The sequence below is a fragment of the Propithecus coquereli genome, unplaced genomic scaffold, assembly GCF_000956105.1.
Source record: "Propithecus coquereli isolate 6110/MARCELLA unplaced genomic scaffold, Pcoq_1.0 Scaffold79, whole genome shotgun sequence".
Classification (NCBI taxonomy): domain Eukaryota; kingdom Metazoa; phylum Chordata; class Mammalia; order Primates; family Indriidae; genus Propithecus; species Propithecus coquereli.
Window position 1 is genome coordinate 4,672,531 of NW_012154062.1, and position 25,140 is coordinate 4,697,670.

The 25,140-nt window shown below is 58.7% G+C and overlaps 1 protein-coding gene across 4 annotated transcripts; it reads left to right on the top strand.

The window, feature by feature from the left end:
• Positions 1-1,845: 1,845 nt before the first annotated feature.
• Positions 1,846-24,108, top strand: SORBS3 (sorbin and SH3 domain containing 3). Of its 4 annotated transcripts, none has more exons than XM_012663039.1 (21): positions 1,846-2,103; positions 4,271-4,427; positions 4,679-4,796; positions 6,178-6,371; positions 7,295-7,358; positions 10,189-10,227; positions 10,692-10,758; positions 12,802-12,889; positions 13,130-13,216; positions 13,316-13,369; positions 14,142-14,228; positions 14,692-14,738; positions 15,215-15,354; positions 15,542-15,594; positions 15,713-15,759; positions 15,938-16,052; positions 17,946-18,071; positions 19,979-20,290; positions 20,937-21,040; positions 21,593-21,699; positions 23,317-24,108. In XM_012663039.1, exons 2-21 carry the CDS (start codon positions 4,326-4,328, stop codon positions 23,376-23,378), a joined length of 2,013 nt encoding a protein of 670 aa, XP_012518493.1. In that variant the 5' UTR covers positions 1,846-2,103; positions 4,271-4,325; the 3' UTR covers positions 23,379-24,108. The 4 variants fall into 4 exon arrangements, with proteins under 4 accessions (XP_012518493.1, XP_012518492.1, XP_012518490.1 ...); XM_012663038.1 differs by lacking the exon at positions 23,317-24,108 and adding an exon at positions 22,436-22,534 and having other exon boundaries at positions 1,866-2,103; XM_012663036.1 differs by lacking the exon at positions 23,317-24,108 and having other exon boundaries at positions 1,866-2,103; positions 21,593-22,426.
• Positions 24,109-25,140: the final 1,032 nt, after the last annotated feature.

Here is a 25,140-nt window from a genome sequence, read left to right on the forward strand (position 1 = left end):
AGCTGCCACCTCCCTTTGTGAGGAACAGGAAGTTGGGACCTTTGTCAGCTCAGCTGCACCCTGTACATTAAATATTTATTTTGGAGTCCAGGTCAGAGCCCTGGAGAATAAGAGAAGTCGCTGCTGATGAGAGGGTATGGCCAGGATTCCTGGAGTTGGAAGATCTTCAGCTTCACCATCTTTGGAGAACAAGGAAGAAAATGAAAGTGATGTGGCCCTTCTTAGTCCCAACGACCCTGACAGGTGGGAAAAACTTGTGACTAGGGAAATGGGCACATACTTTATCCCTGGGGGAGGGAAGAGGATGGTACCTAGGGGTGGTAAGTATCCAGCTTTGGGGGAGGGGCACTGCCCTGCTGCCTGCCCTCCACAAGTGTCCCAGGGCTGCTCCACTCCTGCAGCTGCCTTCCACGGCCGTGGCTACCACCCCATGCCCACACTGCAGCTTTCCTGGACACTCAGAGGTTCTTGGAAGGGACCTTGAAGGTTGTCTCGTGTAGCTCCCTGCTCAGGGCAATAGTGGCCTTTACACACTTGTCCCACAATTGGCAGGCTTTGAACCCCTGTAATCATTTAAAGATTCTTCCTTGAAAACCCTGGACCTGCTTCCCTCTGATGTGCACCCAGTGGCCCCACTTCTGGCAGCCCGCAGACCCTGGAAGCCAGCTAGGCTGCTATCTCTGATGCGTCTCCCCAGTCGCAACAGCTCCTCCTCCAGCTCTCACGTTGACATTGTTTAACACAACTGCGGAGAGCTCTTTTACTTGGGAAAAAGATGAAGCTGATAGCAGTAAGGGTGGTAGGGGCTGAAAACCGCTTTATCCCTTCTCCCCTCCCTTTCCTCTCAATTGCCGGAAATTGGAAAACACTCTGAAGCACATGGTGGCTGAGGCCACCGATCTGACACCCGGCAGGTATGCAGCAAGTGCTGTCATGTGCCCGTAAGTTATAACTGATCACTCCCAACACATACCTAGCGTCGATCAATAACTATTTGCTGGTTGGTCGTTTCAGGGCTTGGGGATCTCAGAACCAAGCCAAGGGCTAGAAGTACCCCAGAGTCTGCTGCTACTGTCACCGTTCGTTAAGCACTCTCACTTTCTGTCACTGGCCCTGTGCGACAAGGCTTGGGGGAGAGAAGGGAAGAAGGGATGGGCAGAGTGAATGGAGAGCCAGTGGGTGGGGGCTCTTGGGACTCCTATCAAAGCAGAGGGAACAGCGGAAATGCAGGAAGATGCAAACAAACACGGTGTATGGGAACACCAAGACCCTCCTCACCTCATCCCCGCCAAAGGGACCCCACCCTCATCCTCTTTAGGGGCGCGGCACGCCCAGGGGCCGCTCCCTTGGGCCGGTTTTCTCCGGTGCCTGCACGTGTGTGCCCGCGCGCGCGCGTGTGTCTGCACGCGCCCGGCCGCGCTGACGCAAACGCAAACTCTGCCCAGTGCGGGGAGGCGGCGGGGCGTTCCCTGCGCCCGCCAGGCCACTCTGCCCGCCAGGCCGCCCTTATCTCGGTCCCCGCCCGCCCGCCCGCCTTCCCCGCCTGTCTCCCACCCACCGAGGCTGCCGGCCGCGTATCGGCCGCGGGCTCGTTAATCACTCCTGCCCTCTGCTTCCCACACGCTGGAAATGTTGCTGGAAACTCTGAGTGGCCCGTGTCGGCCCGCCCGCCCGCTCCCGCCCCGACGCCAGCCCTGCAGCTGGGAAACCAGAGCGGGCTCCCCGGGGACCCTCGGCGGCCCCTCCCGGCGCCGCCTCCCTGCCGGCCCGGCCCCCTCGGCCGGGGGCCACAGTGTCCCCGCCGCGCGTCCTGACGGAGGACACTCTCACGCCCCTCCTCCCCGGCCCCCAGTCCGGATCTGAGACCCAAACACCGCCGGCCGCGCCGTGCGACTGTCACGGCCCTGCCTCCCGCGCGCCTCCTCGGGTGCCCAGCCCGACCCAGCCCGTCCCGACCGGTCACGAGGGCCGCGACGGACGGCCCGCGCTTCTCCCTGCCCTCCCTCCCCGAGTGCCGCCGCGGCCGCGCCAGGCAGGAGCCGGGCAGGGATGCTCCTGCGCTCCCGGGCGGCCTCGGGCCCCGCCACCTGCTCGCCGGGGAAGGTAGGTGCCGGGAAGGAGGGGCACGGGGAGGAGGCAGCGACCCGCGCCCAACCCCAGGGGAAGGCACAGGGCCCCTCCCCCGGTGTCCTCGTCCCAAACTCAGAGGTGGGAAGAGGGGAGATGTTCCCCTGCCCTCAATCCAGAAGAGGGGAAATTCGAGAAACCTTGTCCCTGTCCACGTGGACTTGTCGCAGGAAAGTACCTGGGAAAGTGCACAGGGCCAAGCCCCAAGTCAGGACAGCGTTCAGAAGTGGGAAGGAGTCTGCCTGCTTCAGCAGACCTACTTCCCCTCTTCCCGCCTTTGGAGCCGGCTACTTTCCTGAAGGGGGCTGCCTGAATTCTGGGAGGACACAGAGATGTCCAGGCACCCCCTGTTCTCTGCTAGTTAGGGATGCCTCCTCAGGATGCCTCCATTTTCCCGGTGAAAAGTTCTCAGACACCCTTCCCTGGATCTTCCTGGGGGGTGCCTGACACAGAGCAGAGCTACGGAGGGGCAGGTTGGGGCACCCAGGATCATCAACCTCTGAAAACAGGTGGCAGGGGAACCTCCTGCCCCGCCCGTCCTACGAGAGGGCAGGTCTCCCTGAGCGGGAGGGCAGGGCCAGGAGGCCGGGGAAGGAAGGCCATTGTCAGCTGCTGGTCAGGAGGGACTGCAGATGCTGAGCCGGCAACTTGGCCTAGAGCAGTCAGCGGGGCAGGGAGGGTCACTGCCAGGAACTGGCCTGCCCCTGACCTCCTGATCTTCCACTGTGTCCTGCCTCAATTTCCCCCACAAGGGGAGGCGGAGCAGCGGGGCCGGGGGTGCATCTGCCCGGTTTGTGCTGGTAAGAGTCCTAATTGGATCCAGCTGGTGAGCTGCCCCGCCTCCAGCCTCAGCCCTCCACTCCCCCCGCAGTCAGGGATGGGCACAGAAAAGCTGTGTCCCCAACAGGCGGATCAGATGTCAGAAGGAATCCCCACAAACTCAGACCCCCAGCCCCAGGCCTGAGCAGGAACTGGGTTCACGGGATGAGTCATCACAACTCCCGTTGTACCTCCATCCCCTCTGGTCCCCACAACCCTTGCGCTGCTCATATGACTGCCCATGTCCACCCCCCACTACTGTTCAGCTGACACCCCTCTGTACCCACAACCCCCGTGCAACTCACATGGTCCCCCAGTGAACCCCCCAGAAGTCATGTTCACAACACTGCACTTACATTCCACCACACGCGGTCCATCCCTCCCCACGTCGGCTGTGGGACTGGGCCAGAAGTGGAGCCAGCCTCACCACCCTCTGGAGCTGGGTCATATCAGACTTGTATGTGCCTGTGACATCCGTCGGGGCTCTCAGGGATGGCAGCAGATACCTCAGGAAGTGCTCGGTGTATGTGTGTGTGTGTGTGCGCACACACGTGCCCACATGCAAGAGAGCACCCAGCACTGCCCCTCCGTGAGCAGGAGCAGGTCCCACTTTGCCCTCACCCACTGCTTCTCCCTCCAGCCCCCACCCCCCACACTGAGCCCTCCAGTCTTCAGGCTGTGAAGGAGGCCGAAAAGGAAACTGATCCTCCCTTTGAGCCCAGAAGGAGCAGTTCCTGCTGCCTGGAAATGCCCCCCACGCTCTCCTTGGCCTGTTAGGGTGGAGGGCACTACTGGCTGCTTCCCTGTGGGCAGTGGGTGGTGGCCTTGCTGTTGGCCAGGGCCTCTTCCCCGGCCAGAGTAACCCCGTGGGCAAGCAGATGCTCACATGGGGCCTGGGGGAGGCAGAGGAACTGAAACAAAGTCCTGTGTGCCCAGGCCCCCCTACCCGCTGCCCCAGTTCCCCTGTGCCCTCCCTCTGGGGGAGCGGAGCGGGGAGCAGACTGCACTGCACAGGGAGAGCCCCGCAGGCTCCTGGCCAGCCTCCCCTCCCCTCCTCCTCGCCTGAGCCTCCCCCTCCCCCATTCCCACCCGGAGCTCCTGCCCTGGGCCTAACAAGCAGCCCATTGTGCCTCTGGGAGCCCGCACGGGCAGCCTGCAGCCGGGTGCCTGGAGTGGCCTGCTTCCTGGGTCCTTGAGCTCCCACCCAGCTGGCCCTGACCCCCTCCCACAGCCGGCCCCTCCTCCCTCACCCCAGGGTCCAGCCAAGAGGGCACGGGCAGCCCAGGCCCAGCAGGGCTTTCCCTTCCTTCCTCCTTTCCCGCAGAGGACACACAGAGGAGCAGCTGGCGCACCCAGAGTCCTCCGACCTTGACCCAAGCATGCAGGGCCCACCCTGCAGCTTCCCTGCTGGGCTCAGCCTGGACGACTTCATCCCTGGGCACCTCCGGGCCCATGTAGGGTCGTCCTCCCGGGGGACACGGGTGAGTGAGACAGCGAGGAAGAGGGTACACTGTGGGCCCACAGTTGGTGAGAAAGCTAGCAGGTTGCGGGACAAGGATTAAAGGGATGGGGGGAGGACGGCTGGAAGAGAGCTCCAGAGGGCCTTGCTGGCTTCCTGAAAGAACGTTGGGCTGGCCCTGGGACCCTCACCGTGGGCCGTGGGCCGTGCCCTGGTAGCCATCCCTCTTGGCCTTCTGGGCCCTGAGCTGCCGCTCCTGGCCCCTCCCCGCAGGTGCCTGTGATCCGGAATGGTGGCTCCAACACCCTTAATTTCCAGTTCCATGACCCCGCGCCCAGGACCGTGTGCAATGGCAGCTTCACACCGAGGAGAGACGCTTCCTGGCACCCAGGTGCGTCTCAGGACACCTGCTCCCAGAGCCTGCTGTGGGGTGGGGGCCAGAGCCCCCGGGCCTGCCATCTGGCCCCGCTCTATGTCAAGCAGGAAGCGCAGCAGAGGGGTGGGGGTCTCAAGGCCATGAGGAGGGCCCCCAGGGGACTCAGCTCAGCGAAGGGCCCTCCCCGTGTGAGCATGCTGAACCCGCAAGAGACACCCACTGGGGGAGAGAGTAGGCTGACACGTCCCTTCCCGTCCCCACCCGACCAGTGCCAGGGAACGGAAGTGAGCAGGGCCAGAGCCTCTGGCAGCCAGGGGACCTCTAGCAGGCCAGGGATAGCTTGAACTGGGGATGGATGGAAAGGCCGAGGGAATGTGAGCATATGTTGGCTGGAGAAGGGGTGGGGACAGCCCCACACAGGCCGTAAGGGCTGCTCAGCAGGAGGTCGGAGAAGCAGCTCTGAGGGCCCATCAGCCTGGGCCTGGGTCCTGGAGATCCTGGGGACTCCTGGGTGCGGGCAGCCCTGAGCACCCCTCTCCTGCTGCAGGCACTGGGTAAAGTTTATTCATTTAACAAATAACTATTGAACACTTGGAGTGTGCTGGACACTGTGGGGACACCTTGCAAGGCTTACCTCATTTGGTCCCTTGATATCCTAGCAAAGTAGGGTCCAGTGGTGAGTGACATCTTCCCGGTGAGCAACCCGAGCTGCAGAGATGTTCAGCACAGAGGCTGAGTTTTAATTTGTACCTTGTCCATCTGGCCCGAAGCCCTGATGCTGCTACCCTGGCCGCCTAGGGGCTGTCGGTTCCGGGGAAGTTGAGGACACAGTAACCATATCTGGGGAATGAGTTTCTGTCCTTCTGTCCTCCCAACCATGCGTCAGGCACTGTGCTGGGTTGAGTCACACATACTAAATGTCACTGAATCTTTGCCACGATGACCCTTGTTTTACAGAAGTGGAAACTGAGGCACTGAGAGGGTGATTGATGTGGCTAAGGTCATCAGCCAGTAGGTGGCAGAGCTGAGGTCTGAGTTCAGGTCTGTCTCCTCCAAGCCACACCCCAGCTGGAATGTCCCCAGCATTACTACAAGGAGATTCTCAGCCCTCACCTGAGAACTCTTAGGACAGTCCCAGGAAAGGAGGACAGAGTGGGGGCAGATGCAGATTTCTCGAAAAAGATCCAAGTGAATTCACTTTAAGAAATAAACAGACAGGGGCCTTGGTGCTGCTGGGGACGGGGAGGTTTGCGGAGTCTGAGTCATCCAGTCAAATAAACAAGGAGATGTGGAAACTCTTGAACCCAGAGGGATCCGTGTTCTGAGGAGCTAAGGGACAAATACATTCAGATGGGCCCCTGCCTTTGGCTAACGCTGTCCTGCACACGCCCCACAGACCCTGCTTGGTACCAGACCTGGCCATGCCCTGGGAGCAGGCCTTCTGCAAGCACGAAGACTCCTGCCCCGCAGCCCGCCCAGAACTGGTCAGCTACGTGGACGAAGGACAGCAAGCGTCGGGACAAGCGCTGGGTCAAGTACGAGGGAATCGGGCCTGTGGACGAGAGCGGCATGCCCATTGCCCCCCGATCCGTGAGTCCAGGGCTGGGGTCCACAGACAGATGGGGCTTGGGGACCTACACTGAGCTCCACTTCTGTGAATTAAAGTGGGGTGGGGCAATAAAGCCTGTACCCAAACCATTGCAGACTGGGCAGGGGTGCAGCTATGATGGGCTTCAGGGGGTCATGAACCCCATAAAGTTACGGACGCTCTTGTGCGTCTGAGTTGCACAAGTGGTTGAGGGGGTACAGATCTAGAAATGCCATCAGGATCTGAAAGGTAGCAACACACTGCTATAAGGGCTGAGTCCGGTGGGGACCTTCTCTTAGTTTTGTATCTCTGGGGCCTGGCACAGCCCTTAGGAATGGTTGATGAATGAATGAATGGCTGGATGAGTGAGTGAGTCTTGACGGATAAGGCCTCACGCTGTGGCAAGTGTGGAAGGATCTGGGGGTCCATCCTGGATTGGTGGGACCCTGTCCTTCCATCTGCCCTTGTGCCTTGAGCCAGCTGTGATTCCTCCTCTAGAAACTGGGGCTGGTAACGCGCCCTTCCTGCCTCCAGGGCTGTTTTGAGGCTCAGATGAGGCGGGTGATGTGAAATACCATCTCACCCCTACGTTATTACTGTCATTTTCTTCATTGCATAGAAACTCATGTTCTTTGCAGAAATATTAGAAATGTAGAAAAGCAAAGAGAACAAATGTAAGTCACCCCAAATCTCACAACTTAGGGATCGCCATTGTTTACACTTTAAGGGAGATCCTGCCATGTATTTTATTCATGGGTAACATGTTACATGAAGTTACTAACGAGATCAGAGAGAGCCATTCCCTGGCCCACCCACTGGGGCTTCAAGGGTGGCCGGGGAGAGGACTCACTGAACAACAACTTTTGTGGCTTGATATTGGGAGGGTGAGTGGACAGGGAGGCCTGACTGCATTTTCTGATCCCAGAGTGTTGACAGCCCCAGGGACTGGTACCGGAGAATGTTCCAGCAGATTCACCGCAAAATGCCAGGTGAGACACACGTCCAGGGCCCTCTCCCTGCCAGAGTGGAGTCTGGCCTCTGGGGCTTGGAGAGGGAGGGATGGGAAAGGGGACTTACCTGTGCTGGGGGCTCTTCTTCATGTCCCTCTAGGCTCTGCGTTCCCTCGAATACGCCAAAGACAGGAGTCTCCCCACCACTCCCCATACTTGGGGCCAGCAGTGCCTCCAGAGTATCCTTGGGGGGACAGTGACCAGCCACTGTCCCCCCAGTGTTCCTGAGGGGACTGGGAAGCCAGTCCTCTCCTGAAACCCCTCTCTGATTTTCCTGCCAGGCTGGAATTCCACCATTAGTGGTCATTCCCCAGCATGGAGCATTGCTTTCTTCCACAACCCAAAATGCATCCAACCTGGCGGGTGCATACGAACTGGCTACACAGTCACGTGGCCATTCAATCAGTCCTGGACTATCTGTTGAGCGCAGTGTGTTGAGCACTGTGCTAGATGCTGAAGATAAAAGGGGGTCCCATAATAAACGGATACACCTTTAACTTGGCAGATGGTGGGAAGGGCTAGGGAGAAAAATGAAGCCAGAGCAGGGGAGTGCCCAGCGCAGGGGCTGCCATGTCTCCCAGGAGTATGGGGAAGGGCCCTGATAGGTGGCATTTGAGCAGAGAATGAGGGAGTGAAGGAGGCAGGCGGCAGAGCTGGGGAAGCATTCCAGCAGAGGGAGCTCCGAAGACCCAGAGGTAGAAGCATGTTCTAGATTAGCAAGGAAGAGACTGGACTGGAGTGAGGGGGGCACGTGGCGGGAGATGGAGCCAGAGAAAGTAATGGGGCCAGGTCACATGGGGCCTTCGGGGCCGTTATAAGGACTTTGGCAAGTGATGAGAAGCCACTGGGAGGTTCCGAGAAGAGGAGTGACGTGCTCTGACAAGCGATGGCCGAAAAGGCTGACCTGGCTACCAGGTGAAGAAGGGATGTTGGAAGCAGGGGAACCAGTTTTCTTGCTTTGTAAGGGTTGGGGAGAAAAAAGCCACCATTAAAACTTGGCTTTAATCCAAGCTAGAGGCAATCGTGTCTTAGACCAGGGTGGTAGCAGTGGACCTGGTGGGACAGGGAGAGATTCCGGATACAGTCATTGGAATTTGCTGATGGATAGGACGTAGCATGCAAGAAAGGAGTCAAGATTGGTTCTTCTTTTTTGTTTTTTTTTAGAGGTGGGGTCTTGCTCTGTCGCCCAGGCTAGAGTACAGTGGTGTGATCATAGCTCACTGCAGCCTCAAACTCCTGGGCTCAAGTGATGCCCCCACCTTAACCTCCCAAGTAGCTGGGACTACAGGCATGCACCACCACACCTGGCTAGTTTTTTCTTATTTTTTGTAGAGACGAGGTCTCACTATATTGCTCAGGCTGGTCTTAAACTCTGGGAGTCAAGCATTCCTCCCACCTCGGCCTCCCAAAGTGCTGGGATTATAGGCGTGAGCCACCACGCCTGGCCAACGATGGTTTTAAACCTGAGCAGGTGAAAGGATGGAGTTGCCATTTGTAAAGACAGGGAAGACTACAGGAGGAGCAGGTTTAAGAGGCATTCCGTTTCAGAGACATGATACATCCAAGTGGAGAGGTTGAGTAGGCAGCTGAATATCCCAGACTGTAGTTCAGGAAGTGATATCTAGGCTGCAGATGAGAACACCTGGGACTTCCTCAGAAGAGATTTAGATTTAAAGTTCCCCAAGCAATTCCAAAGTGCAGCCAGTGCTGCGAATCACAGGAATAGATGGTGTTTTAAAAGCCATAAGACCAGCAGGTGTGGTAGCTCACACTATAGTCCCGGCTACTTGGGAGGCTGAGGCAGGAGGATCGCTTGAGCCCAGGAGTTTGAGTCCAGCCTAGGCAACATAGAGAGACTCTGTCTCTTAAAAAAAAAAAAAAAAAAAAGCCATAGACTGGACAAGATCACCTAGGAAGATGGAGAGACAAAGAAGCCCAGGACTGAGCCCTGAGGCACCTGGATGCTTAGAAGTTCGAAAGAGGAGCATTGAACCAGCAAAGCAGACTGACAAGGCATAGCCAGGGAGGCAGGAGGAAAACTGAGAGGTCCCCCTGAAGCCAAGTGAAAAAGGAATTTCAAAAGGAGGACATGCTCAGCTGTGACCAGTGCTGCCGATGGGTCAAGTAAGGCGAAGATTTGGCCACATGGAGGTCACTGGGGCCCTTGAGAAGAGTGGTGGAGCGGGCAGTGGTGGGCTGGGGCCCGCTCGGGAAACCGGGAGTAGGGATTGGAGACGGGGAGGGTGTTGTGGTCAACTAGCTATGGTTTGCTGGGAGGGAAAGAGAGGAAGGTGTGAGACCCAGAGCGGGGTGCTTTGGTTGGCGTTTAGGCAGGAGCTGTCTCGGCACGCTTGCATGCCAGGGAGATCAGGTGGGCTGGCTGGTCAGCAGCTCTTCCCGGGAGGCCCTGCAAATTCCCAAGCACCGTGGGGAGTGGGTCTGGGCAAAGCGGGAAGCACAGCGTTTACGAGAGGGTGCGGAAAGGGAAAGAGGGAGAAGTCGCATTTCCCCCAAGTCCGCAAAGGTCAGGAGAGGGTGTGTGTGGGAACGGGAGGAAGAGCGGGAGGGCCTGGGCAAGGCGACTGCCTGGCTGGCTCACTCAGGCCCTGAGTCTGCCAGAGGCATTTCAAGCCCTCCTGAGAGCTGCCCTCCTAATTCCTTCCCTCCCTCGGGACATTCTTCAGGCCCTGACTCAGCCCTGGGCCCCCTGCTCTAGGTGGGAGGAGGCTGGGAGCGGCTGGGGCAGCCACACAGGGTGCCTCTCCTCACTTTCTGCCCCGCCGTGACCTGGCCCTTTCTGCTCCCACAGACCTGCAGCTGGACTGGTCCTTTGAGGAAACACCCAAAGGTGAGGGGGTGCGGGCCGCCCGGCCACCCCAGCCTGGGGTGCCTGTGTTTGGCCCTCCCCAAGACTGGGACATGCAGCCTGCCTGGCTTGGGGGCTCCCCAGCTGGCTTAGTTCAACTTGAGAAGTTTTTACAGCTCATTTCCAGAGCGGCCCAAGTCCCCTGGTGGGTGGTAATTAAGAGCCTCAGCTTCACAGTCCAGGGAACCCTCCCTCTGCCGCTCCTTGGCCATGATTTCTCTGGGCCTCTCTTTCCTCATCTGTAAAATGGGACCACCACCTCCCCGGAGTTGTTTTGAAGATTTAGTCAAGAATGTAAAGCTCTTGGGGCAAAGCCCACATTTGGTGGCCCTGAAGCGCCACCCCTATCCCCACAAGGCACCCAGGAGCTAGGGTGCAGGGGGGTGTGAAACCTTAAACCTGTCTTCTCCCACCCTCAATGGTTTCCCTGTGTGCCTTCTCTGCAGGCCCCAGGCATCCAGGGCCCCAGCAAAGACCTGTCTCCAGGCCTGGCCCGGCAGCATCTTTCAGCGGGTGAGCACAGCGGGGCAGGGGTCCGAGGGGTGTGGAGGGGCACGGCCTGCATGTCCCTGCAGAACACACACTCCCTTGTGGCCACGGCCGGCACAGCCCCGGAGTAGCCAGGAGGGGGTCTGGCTCCCTCGCTGGGGTCTGCCCCTCTCTAGGTCTCTACCGTTCCAGACTCTCTTCCCCGCCAGGGGCAAAGAGGGAAGGCAAGCAGGAGTGGACCTGGCACCTGCTCCTGGACGGGAGCGCCTGTGATGCGTGTGTGGTGGGCAGCTTCGTAGCCCCAAAGACCCATGGGTCACGTGGGATGGAGAGTGGGGTGGCCAGGGCGTACGTGGACGGCACCATTGAGGAATCGTGGACCCATGGCCATCCACTTTGAAGCCTCAGAGAAAACAAGGGACGTGGAATAACCCAAGTTCCCACCCCGATGCCGCTGAGAGAGGAGCCCCTCTGGGGAGAGGAAGGGTGACATTCCTTTCCTCTGTGCAAACTCACAGGCCCAGCCGGCTGCTGGGTCCCTGGAGGGGCTCCACACCACTTTGGGAATCAGGAGCTTGGCTCTCAGAGTTAAATCCAGGAGTTTCTTATTCCTTTACAGGAAGGGAGTCACCTCACTAGCATAGCTGTAACTGGCCCCTGGCTGTTGGCATCACCAGGAAGACAGAGGCAAAGAGCTCAAGATTTGGGCCCAGGCTGGGCAAGGGGGCTCACACCTGTAATCCCAGCACTTTGGGAGGCTGAGGTGGGAGGATCACTTGAGGCCAGGAGTTCAAGACCAGCCTGGGCACCATAGCAAGACCCTGTCTCTACAAAAAATAAAAAAATAAAAAAAACTAGCTGGGCTTGGTGGCACACGTCTATATCCCAGCTACTCAGGAGGCTGTGGCAGGAGGATAGTTTGAGGCCAGGAGTTCAAGGCTACAGTGAACTATGATTGTGCTGCTGCACTCCAGCCTGGGCAACAGAGCAAGACCCCATCTCTAATAAATACATAAGTAAATAAATAAGATTTGGACCCAGAGTTCTGGGTTCGAACTAGTTCACTGTCACTGGCTGCAACCTTGGGCAGCTTACCCCAGGCTGAGCCTCAGTATCCCTGTCTTTGAACTGGGGATCACAGGTGACTGTGAGGATTAAATGTAGATAATGTGTTGAGCATCATGATTGGCACATGCCAAGCCTGCACAAACATCAGGAAAATGCAGGTTTAATTATGCGTAGAGCTTTCGTAGATCGGGAAGGACAAATCCCGTTCTCATGTTCACTTTTGTTATTACTCATATCAGAGCGGAGTCATAATTACAGCCAACCACTCCTGACATCAGGCATTCTGGCATGTGATGAGCTGAACACAGTGGTTCCACTTGGTGGAAACTTTCAAACTAAACAGAGGCTGTAACATTTGAGCCAGCCAAGAAGGGACGCCTGGTGGGGAACGAAGGCAGATGTGACCATGCAGTGCCTCAGTGGCTGGGGTGGTCACACAGACAAGGTCACTGAATCCAGTGCCTTCATGGAACAGAGGCCCAGGGAGCAGAAACACTTGCCCAGAGCTGCTTCCAGTGTTCCTTGGAATAGCATGCAGCCCCATCCCCTTGGGCATGGGTATAAGACCACTCCGCCAAAGCAGCCAGAGAGACCAGCTTCATCGAAACTGCACAGACACGGTCACAGGGCCAGACCAAACACAAATGCAGGGCATTGTAGCAGGAGTCAGCAGGAAAGGGCCTGGCCAATCGTGGAGCAGATGTAGGTGTCAGACCTTCTGGACACCTCACACAAGGCCCTCATCTAATCACTCCCATCTGACAGGTATCCAGCCTGGGCTCCGAGAGTTCAGGAGCTGGCCCAGGGCTCACACAGCTGCTCAGTGCTGGGGCTGAGGCTTAAACTCAGAGCTCATGCTTCCCACTGTTGCACACTGCCCCCACAGTAGGGGGCAGGGGCAGTCAGAGGCAGAGTAGGCCCCTCTACCGGGGCTGTGTTCTCACTTCTGCCTCAGTTTCTCTAAAAGGAAGCTGAAGGAATGTCCTTCCCTCTCTTCAGAAGAAGCTGGGAACACTCTGAAGAGTTACCTAGAAGCACCTTCAACTATAATCCTGGAGCATCCTCTGGGCTCCAGCCCCCAAATCAGGTAGTGGCCCCAGCACGCCCCTCCTCCGCCCCAGATGTGTGCTCCGCCCCTTGCTTTGCGCCAGATGTGTGCTCCATGCCCACAGCCCTGAAATAGCACAGATAATGCCCTCCCAGCTTGAGTCCTCTGGAGGGCACTGGTGGGCACAGGGGAGGGCAGGGGCCCGAATGGCTGCGCTTTGAGCCTGACCGGTGTCCCAGGACCCCTCTACACAAGCTGATGCCTGCCCCCTCCGTGCAGGTGCCCAGGCGCCGAGAAAAAGTAGACAGTGTCTGGAGAGAAGACTCCTGGAACCAGTTTCTGCAGGAACTAGAGTCTGGGCAGAGGGTGAGTGTTGGCCTGGTCCTCTGGGAGTGGATGTACCTGTCTGCTGATGCATTTTGGGAAGGTGGTTCATTCCTCTGACACACCCTTCCCACCCTTCAGCCCAAGAAACCGCTGGTGGACGAGCCTGTTGAGAAGCCCTCCCAGCCCATCGAGGTGAGTGCTGCGGGGCGAGGGCAGCAGCAGTGCGGGGGGAACGAGGGAGAGTCTGGGTTGCGTGGGCCCCAGTGGCCATGGGCAAAGGCCCGACCCAAAGCTCTGGTCTCTCTCCAATCCCATATGGCTCACCTGTATTCCCAGCACCCACCAGGGACAGTGCCTAGCATATAGTAGGCGCTCAGTAAACACGTGTTTAATAAATATGTATTGACCAAAGCAGGAGCAGAGGAGGGAGTGGGCAGCATGACTGGAATTGTCAGTAAGTGTTCTCGGAGGAGGAGCAGGGCTCTGCAACCACGGGAGGGCGGGGCCAGGCAGAGGGAGAGGGACCCTTGGGGAGGGGAGACCCACAAGCCAGGCTGGACAGAAGCAGCACGGTGGGGGGTGCTCAGCCCCCAGGGATGGGCAGGGGGCAGCCCGGATGGGTACCATGAAGCTTGGCCATGGAGGGCCAGAGAAGATGAGGGGAGAGGAAACAGTGAGCCCTGCAGGCTCTTGAACTGAGAAGGATGGGGACAAACCTGGTAGGAAGGTGCGATCAGGCGGTACTAAGGCGCTCCCGGGAGCACAGGTGGGTGAGCTGCGTTGGGACAGGTTGGTGAGAGGCTGGGCAGGGATGCCCTCCTGGCACCCTGAGCCACGGCCCCCTGCAGGCCCACAGCAGGGAGCCGTTACCCAAGCCCGGTGTCCGGTCCTGCTCCTCCCATCTGACCTTTGGCCGGTCCCCCACTGCGCGCTGCCCCTCACCGCCCAAGTCCCCGCTCCCCAGGTCCTGCTGGAGAGAGAGCTGGCCAAGCTGAGCGCAGAGCTGGACAAGGACCTGCGGGCGATCGAGACCCGGCTGCCGTCCCCCAAGGTACCAGCGCCGGGCGTCCTCCCGGGGGCGGCGCCCGGCCGCAGAGTCGGGGCTGAGGCGGAGCCGGGCGGGTCGTGGGGCGGGCGCACGCGGAGGTAAGGCCTCCAGCCGCGCTGGCCCGTCGCTCGCTCCTCCGAAATCCAGGGCGTTGACTCTTGCAAGTGACCCTCAGGAACCCTTCGGGCCCTCCCCACGTCAGCCTGACGTCGGGGCGCCTGGGGCTCCCCGCCCCGCCCCCCGCCCCAAGGCCTCGGGACCCCCGGCCGCCGCCGGGCGCTGCCTCCCGGCCGCCGCCCTCTTCCCCACCGCGCGGCCCCGCGGCCGACGCTAGGACCCCGCGTCCCGCCCGCCGCTCCCGCCCTCCTCTCGCCCTCCTCCCTCCCGGCCGCGAACTTTTCCGGAGGCGGCGGCCTGGGCTGCCGCTGGGCCCAGCCGGCCCTGACCGCTGCGTCTCCCGGCACAGAGCTCGCAGGCGCCCCGACGGGCCCCGGAGCCGCGGCCCCCAGCCGGGTGAGTGGCGGCGATGCGGGCCAAGGACGGGGTCTGTCTCCGGAGCGGGGGCGGGCGGGGACGTGGCGCGGGGCGGCGGGGCGGGGCGGCCGCCGGGCCCCTGCGAGGGCGCGGAGCGGGGCCGGGAGGGACGCGAGCGCTGCTCCCCGCAGGGGCCGTCCCCTCGCCCGCAGAGGGCAACTTGCCCAGCACCGGGATTTGGGTGGCGGGCGGGCTCCGCGCAGCGTAGCGCTGTGGGGGCAGCCGCGGCACTTCCCACGCTGTCCCCCGGTCCGGCCTCTCCCTGCCCGAGGCCTCGCCCTTTCCCGCCACGGCTGCACGGGAAGTAGGACATCCTGTTGAGCCCCGGGACCTGGGAGACGCCTTGGAAGGAGGCAGCAGGGATGGGGGGCACTAGGGGGGCCAGGGAGGTCTAGGGGTGAGCCGGGTGCAGTGCGAAGCTCCAGACAGGTGGCTTACTCGCTGTGTCCCTGCAGCCCGGCCTCAGCCTGGAGCTCCAGCGCCCCGCACGCACCTTACCTGGGTTCCTCGCGATCCCTGAGCCCCCACAGAATGGCGGATGGAGGAAGCCCCTTCCTAGGTCGCAGGGACTTTGTCTATCCTTCCTCAACCCAAAGTAAGGACCAAGTCCTTCTCTCTTTCTCACCCAGACGCCCAACCACCATATACTCTGGTGCCCCAGGGGTGGCAGGAGGTCACAGAGCCCCTCGCCTCCACTGGCGCCTGTCCTGGGGGGGCATAGCCCATCCCAACCCAGTCCCCCAGATGTGGCCTCCCCAAGCTGAGGTAGTGCTTCTCCACAGACCCCAGTGCCTCTGAGGGAGGGGGCAGCCCAGCCAGGAAGGAGGAGAAGAAGGTAAGGGGGCACCAGGGTCAGGGCACAGCGAGGGCCTGGGGCGGTCCCCGCGGCTGCTGTTCTGGGTTTGCCACCTGCATGACTGAGGTAGCCCACTCTGCCCTCTCCCCCTGCCCAGAGGAAGGCTGCTCGGCTCAAGTTTGACTTCCAGGCACAATCCCCCAAGTAAGTGCCGGCCTCTCCCTTCCCCTCCCACCCAGGCAGTCTCTGGAGGCAGAGGGGACAGGCCTGCGGGGCCCATATCCAGACGGGTAGAGGGGACTCGGGTGCGCTGGGCAGGGCCTGCAGGGAAGGAGGCTTGGAGGGCCTTGGCATGCTGTGATGTCCTCACTCTGGCCTGCAGGGAGCTGACTCTGCAGAAGGGTGACATCGTCTATATCCACAAGGAGGTGGACAGGAACTGGCTGGAGGGGGAGCACCACGGCCGACTGGGCATCTTCCCTGCTAATTATGTGGAGGTGAGCAGGACTGACAGGAGCAGGCGGGAGCCAGGCTCGGGGGGGCCCATGCCTGGGAGAGACCTAGCATGCAGGCCCGGGGCTTCCTGAGATGTAGAACTGAGGGGCAGGGGCCACATCTCATGAATGTCCTTGGCCCCCTGGCCCAGTGCTCTGTGTGTACCCGGGAAACATTTGCTAAATGAGGGTGGGGCCCAGCCCGTGGTAGGATGGAGCAGCCCAGCTCATCAACCATCAGTGTCAGCGTCCCAGATGTTCCCCACCCAGAATCCAGCTTTCCAAAGCTGTCTCTGGCAAGTTGTCTAATCACAACTGGCAAGAGCATGAAGTGGGTGACGGCTTACAGATCACATACACATGCGTCACTTCTCCCAGGTGTATTACCTCCCTTGTTCCTGTCGCTGCCTGGAGAGTGATAGACCATCCCCATTTTACAGATAGTGTTACTAAGGCTCAGTGACAAGTTGTTAGGTAGAAGATCGAGAATCTGAACCCAGGTCTTCTGATTCCAGAGACAGGTTCAGGACATGATAGGTGAAGCACTATAGGCCACGTCTGCTCTTTTGTGTCTTTATTTTTTTTTTGAGACAGAGTCTCACTCTGTTGCCCTGGCTAGAGTGAGTGCCATGGCGTCAGCCTAGCTCACAGCAACCTCACACTCCTGGGCTCAAGCAATCCTTCTGCCTCAGCCTCCCGAGTAGCTGGGACTACAGGCACGCACCACCATGCCCCGCTAATTTTTTCTATATATTTTTAGTTGGCCGATTAATTTCTTTCTAATTTTAGTAGAGACAGGGTCTCGCCCTTGCTCAGGCTGATCTCGAACTCCTGAGCTCAAACAATCCGCCCGCCTCGGCCTCCCAGAGTGCTAGGATTACAGGCGTGAGCCACCACGCCCGGCCTTCTTTTGTGTCTTTTAAGGAATGTCAAGTTGTCTAATTTATTGGCATAAAGTTGTTCATAATATTCCTTTATTATCCTTTTGATGTCAGTAAAATCTGTGGCAATGTCCTTTCCTGCATTCCTGATATTGGCAATTTATGTCTTTCAGCTGGAGCTTTATCGATTTTCTTGATCTTTTCAGAGACATGCTATTGATTTCATTGATTTTTCTCTGTCGTTTTTGTTTTCAACTTTACTGATTTCTGCCTCTTTATTATTTCTTTCTTTTTGCTTGCTTTAGGTTTAATTGGTTCTTTTTTCCCCTAGTTTTTTTAGCGTGAAAGTTTTTTGTCTTGTTTTGTTTTGTTTTCTTGAGACAGAGTCTCACTCTGTTGCCTGAACTAGAGCGCAGTGGTGTCATCATAGCTCACTGCAACCTCAACTCCTGGGCGATCCCCCCACCTCAGCCTCCTGAGTAGCTGGGACTACAGACATGTGCCACCACGCTAATTTTTTATTTTTTGTAGAGACTGAGTTTCACTATGTTGCTCAGGCTGGTCTCAAACTCCTGACCTCAAGCAATCCTCCTGCCTCAGCCTCCCAAGTGCTGGGATTATAGGCATGAGCCACCATGCCCGGCTAGTTCATTTTTTTAAGAATTATTCCAAGGTACAAAGTCACCTGAAGTGTTCATTATAATAAAAGTACAAAAGAAACCAAAACTTGCCATTCCCCACTTCATTAATACCCGCTCCACACACCTCTGCTGAAAATTCTTCTTCCAGGGAGCCTTCTTGGACTACCCCTCCTTCCCTCCATGGCTGTGCTCTCACCCTGGCCACGCTCAGGGCTTGTGTCTGGTGTCAGTGTCTGGTGTCAGTGTCTTCTCTCTGGCCAGAGGCAGGCCGGGCCCATACCACCTTCTCTTTGATGTCTCATGCTCCCCGGAGCTCCTGATCTGTGCTCAGCTGATGCCCAGGCCGATCTATCTCATGAGCTTTCTTCCTGCAGGTGCTGCCCGCAGATGAGATTCCCAAGCCCATCAAGCCCCCAACCTACCAGGTGGTGGAGTATGGAGAAGCTGTGGCCCAGTACACCTTCAAGGGGGAGCTGGAGGTGGAGCTGTCCTTCCGCAAGGTGGGGCCACGCAGGAAATCCTGGGGCGGGTGGGGGCAGCTGAAGATGTAGGCAAATACGTGCACTAAAAACATTTTTTTAAAGACTCAGGTATACTCGTCTTCGCCCAGTTTTTCAAAGTTTCACATAACCTCTGCAATTATGTTTCCCTTAATATAGTCCATCTTAAAAAGTTTGTTATATGCTGGGTGTGGTGGCTCATGCCTGTAATCCTGGCACTTTGTTTGGGAGGAGGATTGCTTGAGGTCAAGAGTTCAAGACCAGCCTGAACAACATAACAAGACCCTATCTCTAACAACAGATAGAAAAATTAGCCGGGTGTGGTGGTGTGTGCCTGTAGTCCCAGCTACTTGGGAGGCTGAGGCAGGAGGATCGCTTGAGTTTGATGTTGCAGTGAGCTATGATGACACCACTGTACTCATGCCTGGGCAACAGAGCAAGACCCTGTCTAAAAAAAAAAAAGATTGTTATAAACTTCTAGAGTTGTGTTTTTTCCAACTGAAGACTGGCAGGTTGTGAGGATCCCAGTCAGCATTTTTAAAAGAATAGTTATTAGAAATATTAGAATTGTTAGAAATATTAGAATACATTGAGTGTAGAAAGGATACTTTATCAAACTTTAGGCAGTTATATATACACAAATATGTGTTCTGGGCTGTTATTAAAACATATTTTGGGCCTGGCACGGTGGCTCACGCCTGTAATCCTAGCACTCTGGGAGGCCGAGGCGGGTGGATTGCTCAAGGTCACGAGTTCGAGACCAGCCTTAGCAAGAGTGAGACCCTGTCTTTACCAAAAAATGGAAAGAAATTATCTGGACAACTAAAAACATATATATAGAAAAAAATTAGCCAGGCATGGTGGCACATGCCTGTAGTCCCAGCTACTCGGGAGGCTGAGGCAGGAGGATTGCTTGAGCCTGGGAGTTTGAGGTTGCTATGAGCTAGGCCGATGCCACAGCACTCTAGCCCAGGCAACAAAGCCAGACTCTGTCTCAAAAAAAAACAAAAAAACCAAAAAAAAACCATATTTTGTACATAGATTGTGGTGGGAAAAGTTTGAAAAATGCTGTTCTAGAAAGCAGGGAAGTGGTCTCCCTTGGGTTGGTTTTGGGCAGCGGCCATGACTGCCCCTAACGAATGCCACCAGGGGAAGAGCTGGTCCCAGGGGAAGAGAGGAAGAAGGGGGCTGGATGGAGAGAGGTCGGGGGCAGGAGAGGGCGAGGGCTGGAGAACACCCTCCCTGGGGTGGCCCACCAAGGTGGTGGTGGTTCTCCCCCTGTCGCTCAGCCCACGGGCTGGAGGGCTCACCACCTGACCTCAGGGAGTTTGTTTATTTGATGCACTCATGTCAGGATCACCCAGCGAGTGAGGCAAGAACAGGACACTGTCATGAATGGGGCAGCTAACGCCTGTCCAGTGTGCCTTAGGAGACAACCACTCGTTTGTGCATCACGGCAACCGCGTGGTTGTCCTCACTTAACATATGGGGAAACCAAGGCTCAGAGCAGCAGAGCAGAGTGCCCATGGCAGGGACCCGGCAGGGCTGGGTTGGGATCTGTTGATAGCCACGGGCTCCCCTGCGACTGCAGCTCTGGGGAGGGACCGTGCTGTGACCCGGGAGGGGGCGTGCACGCTTAGTGGGCTTCCCAAAGAGGCAGGACCTCATCCAAACCCGGAGCTGCGTGCTGTGGGGAGAGCTCAGACTTCTGCTCGCTTGGGCAGCCTGGGTTTGGCTCCTGACTCCCCACTTTCTGTGTGGCCTCAGGTAGCCTGCTGACTGCTCTGAGCCTGATCCCTCGTGTGTGCAAGGCGTTAGGCTTGAGTGGGACAGTCCGGGTGGGGCACCCTCAGGTGCATGGCGCCAGCAGGGCCCGCGGCCACTGACTCTCCTCCCTCCTCCCGCAGGGGGAGCGCATCTGCCTGATCCGCAAGGTGAACGAGAACTGGTACGAGGGGCGCATCCCGGGCACGGGGCGCCAGGGCATATTCCCCGCCAGCTACGTGCAGGTGCACCGCGAGCCCCGGCTCCGGGTCTGCGACGATGGCCCCCAGCTCCCTGCGTCTCCCTGCCTGACTGCTGCCACCCGCCTGGCCCATCACCCCAGCTCCCCCTCAGCACCACGCAGCCCAGCTGACCCCACCGACTGGGGGGGGCGGACCTCACCCCGCCGCACCGGCTTCTCTTACCCCGCCCAGGAGCCCAGATCCCAGAGCCAGGTGAGGTGGCTGCCATCACCAGACCACACAGCCCCCGTTCCCGGGACTGGTCCGCACTCGGGAATCCTTCCTGGACAGGCCCAGGACGAGCAGTGGGGTGACAGGGCAGAACCTAGCATTGCAGCCCCACCCTGGCCTGGCGGACCCCAAGCCCTTGAGTTGATACTGGCCCTTGGGCGCCAGGCCGGGGAGGCATGGGGCAGCTCTAGGTGGGACCCCAAAGCCAGTCCAGGCCTCCTGACCCTCCAGATGCCACTCTGTCGTGATTTGCCTGTGTCTGCTCTGGACAGGGCGTGCTGGGAGTCAGGGCTGTGCCATTCGCCTGCTGGGTCACCTTGGGCAGGTGACTTACCCTCTGGGTTTGGGTTTTCTCACCTGTAGAACGGGGATAATAAATCCCACTGCAGAGGGTGGTTGGGGAGGTTATAGCTGATGGGCAAAAGAAAGTCATTAGAAATAGAAATGTGAGAGGAAATCGTCCAAGCACATCCTCCTGTGTTGGGGGTCTGTGAGGATAAGGCGAGGCAGGGCGTGAAATGCTCTGACAGGTGGGATGGGCCGGCCCATTTCGGTTCTTCTCCCTCCTGCTTGGATATACCCATCACCTTCCTCCCTCTGACCCTCCCTTCCTCCCGTGAACCCCCAGAGTCTCAGCACCACAGGGCCAGCTCTGTCCCACCCTCGAGGCTCCAGCCGGCCCCTGGACCTGGGGGCGTCCTCCCCTAACCCCACTCAGATACATTGGACACCGTGAGTACCGCCTGAGGGTGCTTGGTCAGGGGTGGGGTCTCCGGCAGGCAGTACCTCCTCCTGCCGTCTCCCCCCACTCCCCGCCTATGGATTGGGAAACTTCTACTAGGTGGTGCTTGCCCGCGCAGCACCTATAGGAGATTTAGGGGCAGGGAGGGAGGTGCAGGTCTATGTGTGTCCGACCCCCCCTGCCAGCTGCCTGGCCTTGACACAGCCTCCCACACTCGGCCTCAGGCTCTTCGTTGGGTTTCCAGCTCTGAGGCCAGGTCATGTAGAAATGAAACGTGGGAACGGGTAGAACAGACGCAAAGGCCCTGGGTGCGCAGAGGCGGGAGGTTGGTGGTTAGGGCCCGGAGGCAGGAGGAGGCCTGGGCAACAGTGCACTGAAGCCAGGCCGAGTCGCCATTCTAGGAGCCGGGGTAGGGGCTCATGAGAGCACAAAGGGACCTTGGGCAAGTCACAGGAAGTGGCAACACTTGGGTCTAGAACCTCCGGCCTGGTCTGGGAACGGGGCGAGGTCTCTGGTGGCTGCCTTGACGACGCCTCCCGCAGGTACCGGGCGATGTACCAGTACCGGCCCCAGAACGAGGACGAGCTGGAGCTGCGGGAGGGGGATCGGGTGGACGTCATGCAGCAGTGCGACGACGGCTGGTTCGTGGGTATGTGGGCTGCGGCGGGCTGGAGGGCAGGCCGGAGGGGGGTCTCAGGGCCCCGGGGGCATTTGGGTGGGCTGCTGCCGCCCTTCCTTCGTGCCCTGCAGAGGGCAAGGCCCAGGAGGTCACGGCTGGAGTCACTGTGGACTCAGGGCAGGGCTCCGGACCGCAGGACCCCTGCTCCCTCCCTCTGTAGCAGTCCTGGGGGCAGCTCCTGGGAGAAGGGACCGGGTCTCAAACCTGTGTACCCCCAGCCCTAACTCGCCCCCCCGCCCCGGGAAGAAGAGGGCGTGGAGAAAGAGCCTGGCCCCGCAGAGCTGGCCAAGGGCAGCTCAGGCAAAGGACTAACAGAGGAAGCCTCAGGTTGGCCTTGGCCTGGTTCAAGGTGACCCACCCACCAGGCTTCACATGGCCTGTGTCCCCAAAGTGGGCAGGCCCAGTCCAGGCCTAAGCTTCCAAGGACAGGCCATCCCCAGAGAGAAGTGAAAACCGAAGCGCCCCTACCGCTACCCTGGGCAGGCTTCAGGGCCTGAGGGCTTGGGGGGCTGCTTGGGCCCCCCTTTCCGATCTGAACTTAGGTACCTCCCTGCTAACTTCTGACACACAGTGATCGTTAAGCACCAGCTTGTGAACAGTCCTTACCTCTGAGGGGTGGGCTTGGGCGTACATTCTGATTTACTCTATACACTTTTGCTTTTGAATTTTTTTACAACTGCTAATAAAGTTTTGCAAATTTATACAGACAAGAAGAAAAAGCACCACTTTTGTGGTATAAGCCACAAGTGCTTTCAGAGGAATGGTTTGGACCTGCACCGCCCAGTTCAATAGCCACCAGCCACATGTGGCTGTTTAGATTTAGTTAAAATGAAACAAAATAAAAAATTCAGTCACTCAGTTGCACTAGCACATTTCAAGTACTCGGTAGCTGCGTGTCGCTGGCGGCTGTCTTTCTGGACAGGGCAAGTCTAGGAGGGCTTCCTGGAAGAAGTGGGAGAAAGGCCGGGGCAGCGCATGCTTGAGGGCTGGGGGCGGGATGAGCAGGGGCTGCTCTTGAGGGAGTCAGGACGCCAGGCTGGAAGGCGAGGCCCGGAGCATCAGTTTACCCAGGATCAGGACTGACTTTCCTTTCAGTTGATATCCCTGTATTTCTAGCATTCTCCTCCTCTCCAGACACAGGTTTCTGGGGGGTGTAGCAGACCAGAGACCTGAGCTGTAGTCCTGACTTCTAAGCAGCTGGATTCTCTGGGGCAGTTCACTGGGCCTTCTCTTGGCCTTACCCTCCCATCTTGAAGTTGAGGGCACCCTACTAGACCAGCGAGGTTCCTGCGGCGTCCTCACTTTCCCGAAGAAGGGTGGAGTTAGTGAGTGCTGTGTATAAAGTTGCACACGTGTTCATTGGCCAGATTTCTCTTTATTGAATTTAGGAAGTGCAAAGCTGCCCATCCATCTCAGCTTCTGCCACTAGGGGGCAGGAATGCGGACAACAAATCAAATTCCGCCGCCCTGGGAAAGGGACCCCGCCTGCAGTGCCGGGCACGGCCAGCAGGGGGCAGGGCCCGCAGCCCCACGTTCCTGTTTGAGAAAGGAGTGTGGGGAAGGCTCTCTCTGTCTCTCCTCTTCCAGGTGTCTCCCGGAGGACCCAGAAATTTGGAACGTTCCCTGGAAATTATGTTGCCCCGGTGTGAGTGGTCTCCGTGGCGACTGGGAGCCAGCCAGGATGGGGTGGGAGCAGTAGCACTTGTGGAAGGGGGCGTGGACCCCCCAACCCCCCTCCCCAAGAACCGAACCCCCCGCAACCGCAAAACCCCCCAGAAGCCTTTCCCTTGGAGCCCCCGCGAAGCCCCCTGGACTGATTCCCACCCACACTCGCAGGCATTCCTCCAGCAGCCCTCGCATTTCCGCCCCGCCCCACTCCCCAATACAGAGGTCTGCTTTGAAGCGGAGACTGTTTCCAGGCCTTATTGAGACCAGACCCCCGGGTCCCCCACCCCCGCCCCGCTACGGCGTTTCCTCTAACAGGGACCGGCTCTGCTTCACCCCCATGGGGTTCCTCTAACAAGGACCAGCTTCCTAACCTCACAGAGACCAGAGGCCCCCTCTGCCTGGAGGGGTCCCTCCCCTTTCACTCCAGCTTCCCTCCCACCCCGCCCCCGTTGCCTTCTTGCTTCCGGCTGGGCCCGGGAGCGAGGTGGGGGCCAGGTGTGACACCTCCTCAGCTCCAGGCCCAGCAAGGGGTCTTGCTTTAAGGCCTGCCCTGCACAGAGGCTGCCATGCTCTGGGCCTGGGCTCTGCACCTCTGGCCTGGCCCAGATGTGTAACAGAAGCCCAATGTTGCTGCCCTCCTGCCTGCCAACTCCCCCCCAGCGCCCAAGCTCCCTCTGGAAGAGAGTGTAAAATAAATCTGGATGCCAGGGACCTTGTCTCCGAGACCTTTTCCTTTCGGGTGGGAGAGGCTCCCCCTGCTTAGGAGTGTGGAAATCCTCTCCGCAGCGGGCTGTGCCGGGAGCCGGGTGGGACAGGTGTGTGTGTAAGGGGCGGATGGAAAACACCATCGTCATCTGCCCAGATCTCAGCCCGGGGGTGTCAGGCAGGGCGGGGCAGCCCCCAGGATCGGGCAGCTGTCTGAGAAGTGCTGAGAGGACGAATGTCACCCGCACCAGGGCAAGGCCTGACTGGGGAGGAATCGGAGACGGGGAACTGAATGTGGCCTTGTTTGCAGGCTGTTTTGGTTCTGGAGCCGCCACCGTGGGGTTGCTGGACCAGATGACATTTCTGACTATTCCGCTGCTAATGTTTTCCTTCTGTGCGCTCCATTTCCACACGAAGCTCTCGTGTGTTTGTTTATTTTCTTCTTTGGGCTCAAGTTTTTGAGCAGTCGGTTTCAGGAAGCTGGGAGTGGTGGGCACAGCTAGCCAAAGCAACGCTCGGGCCCAAGGATTTAGAGTCCTGGGGCTTGGTGGTTCCTGTGGGACGTCGGCGGTGGCACAGCCTGGGTGTGGCGGCTCTACCAAGAAAGGAAAGCTCCATGCCTTGGCTGCCGCTGAGCGCTGAGCAGGGCGTGAGGGGCCACCCGTGTGTCATCGAGCACGAGCATCACCCCTGGCAGGTTAGCGTTCCCTGTTACGGGCGAGACCACGGCTCTGCGGAATTAAATTGTGTAGGTCACGGCACCATTAAATGCCGAAGTCAGGTCCACCTCATTGCACAAAATCTGCCAAATGCCCAGGCAGACCTTGCCCCTAGAGAAGGAAGGTCATGCATGAGGTCAGGGACTTCCCCGGGGTGGCCAGGGTTGGGCTACTTTTACATTCTTCCTGGCAATCCTGTCTTCCAGGCCTGTCCTTTAAAAGGTGCCCCCACCCCAGGCAGGTGGGAAGAGGTGGTGCCTCGTTCTGCCACACAGAGGGAAGGGCCTGTGGCTGACAGGGCAGTGGCCTGGCCCTGGTA

Bases quoted from the DNA above. Each gene is read 5' to 3' on its own strand.
- SORBS3 (XM_012663036.1), top strand. From the start codon at position 4,326: ATGCAGGGCCCACCCTGCAGCTTCCCTGCTGGGCTCAGCCTGGACGAC. The intron at 15,760-15,937 runs GTAAGTGCCGGC...TCTGGCCTGCAG, and splicing joins TTCCAGGCACAATCCCCCAA to GGAGCTGACTCTGCAGAAGG. The intron at 21,041-21,592 runs GTGAGTACCGCC...CGCCTCCCGCAG, and splicing joins ACTCAGATACATTGGACACC to GTACCGGGCGATGTACCAGT.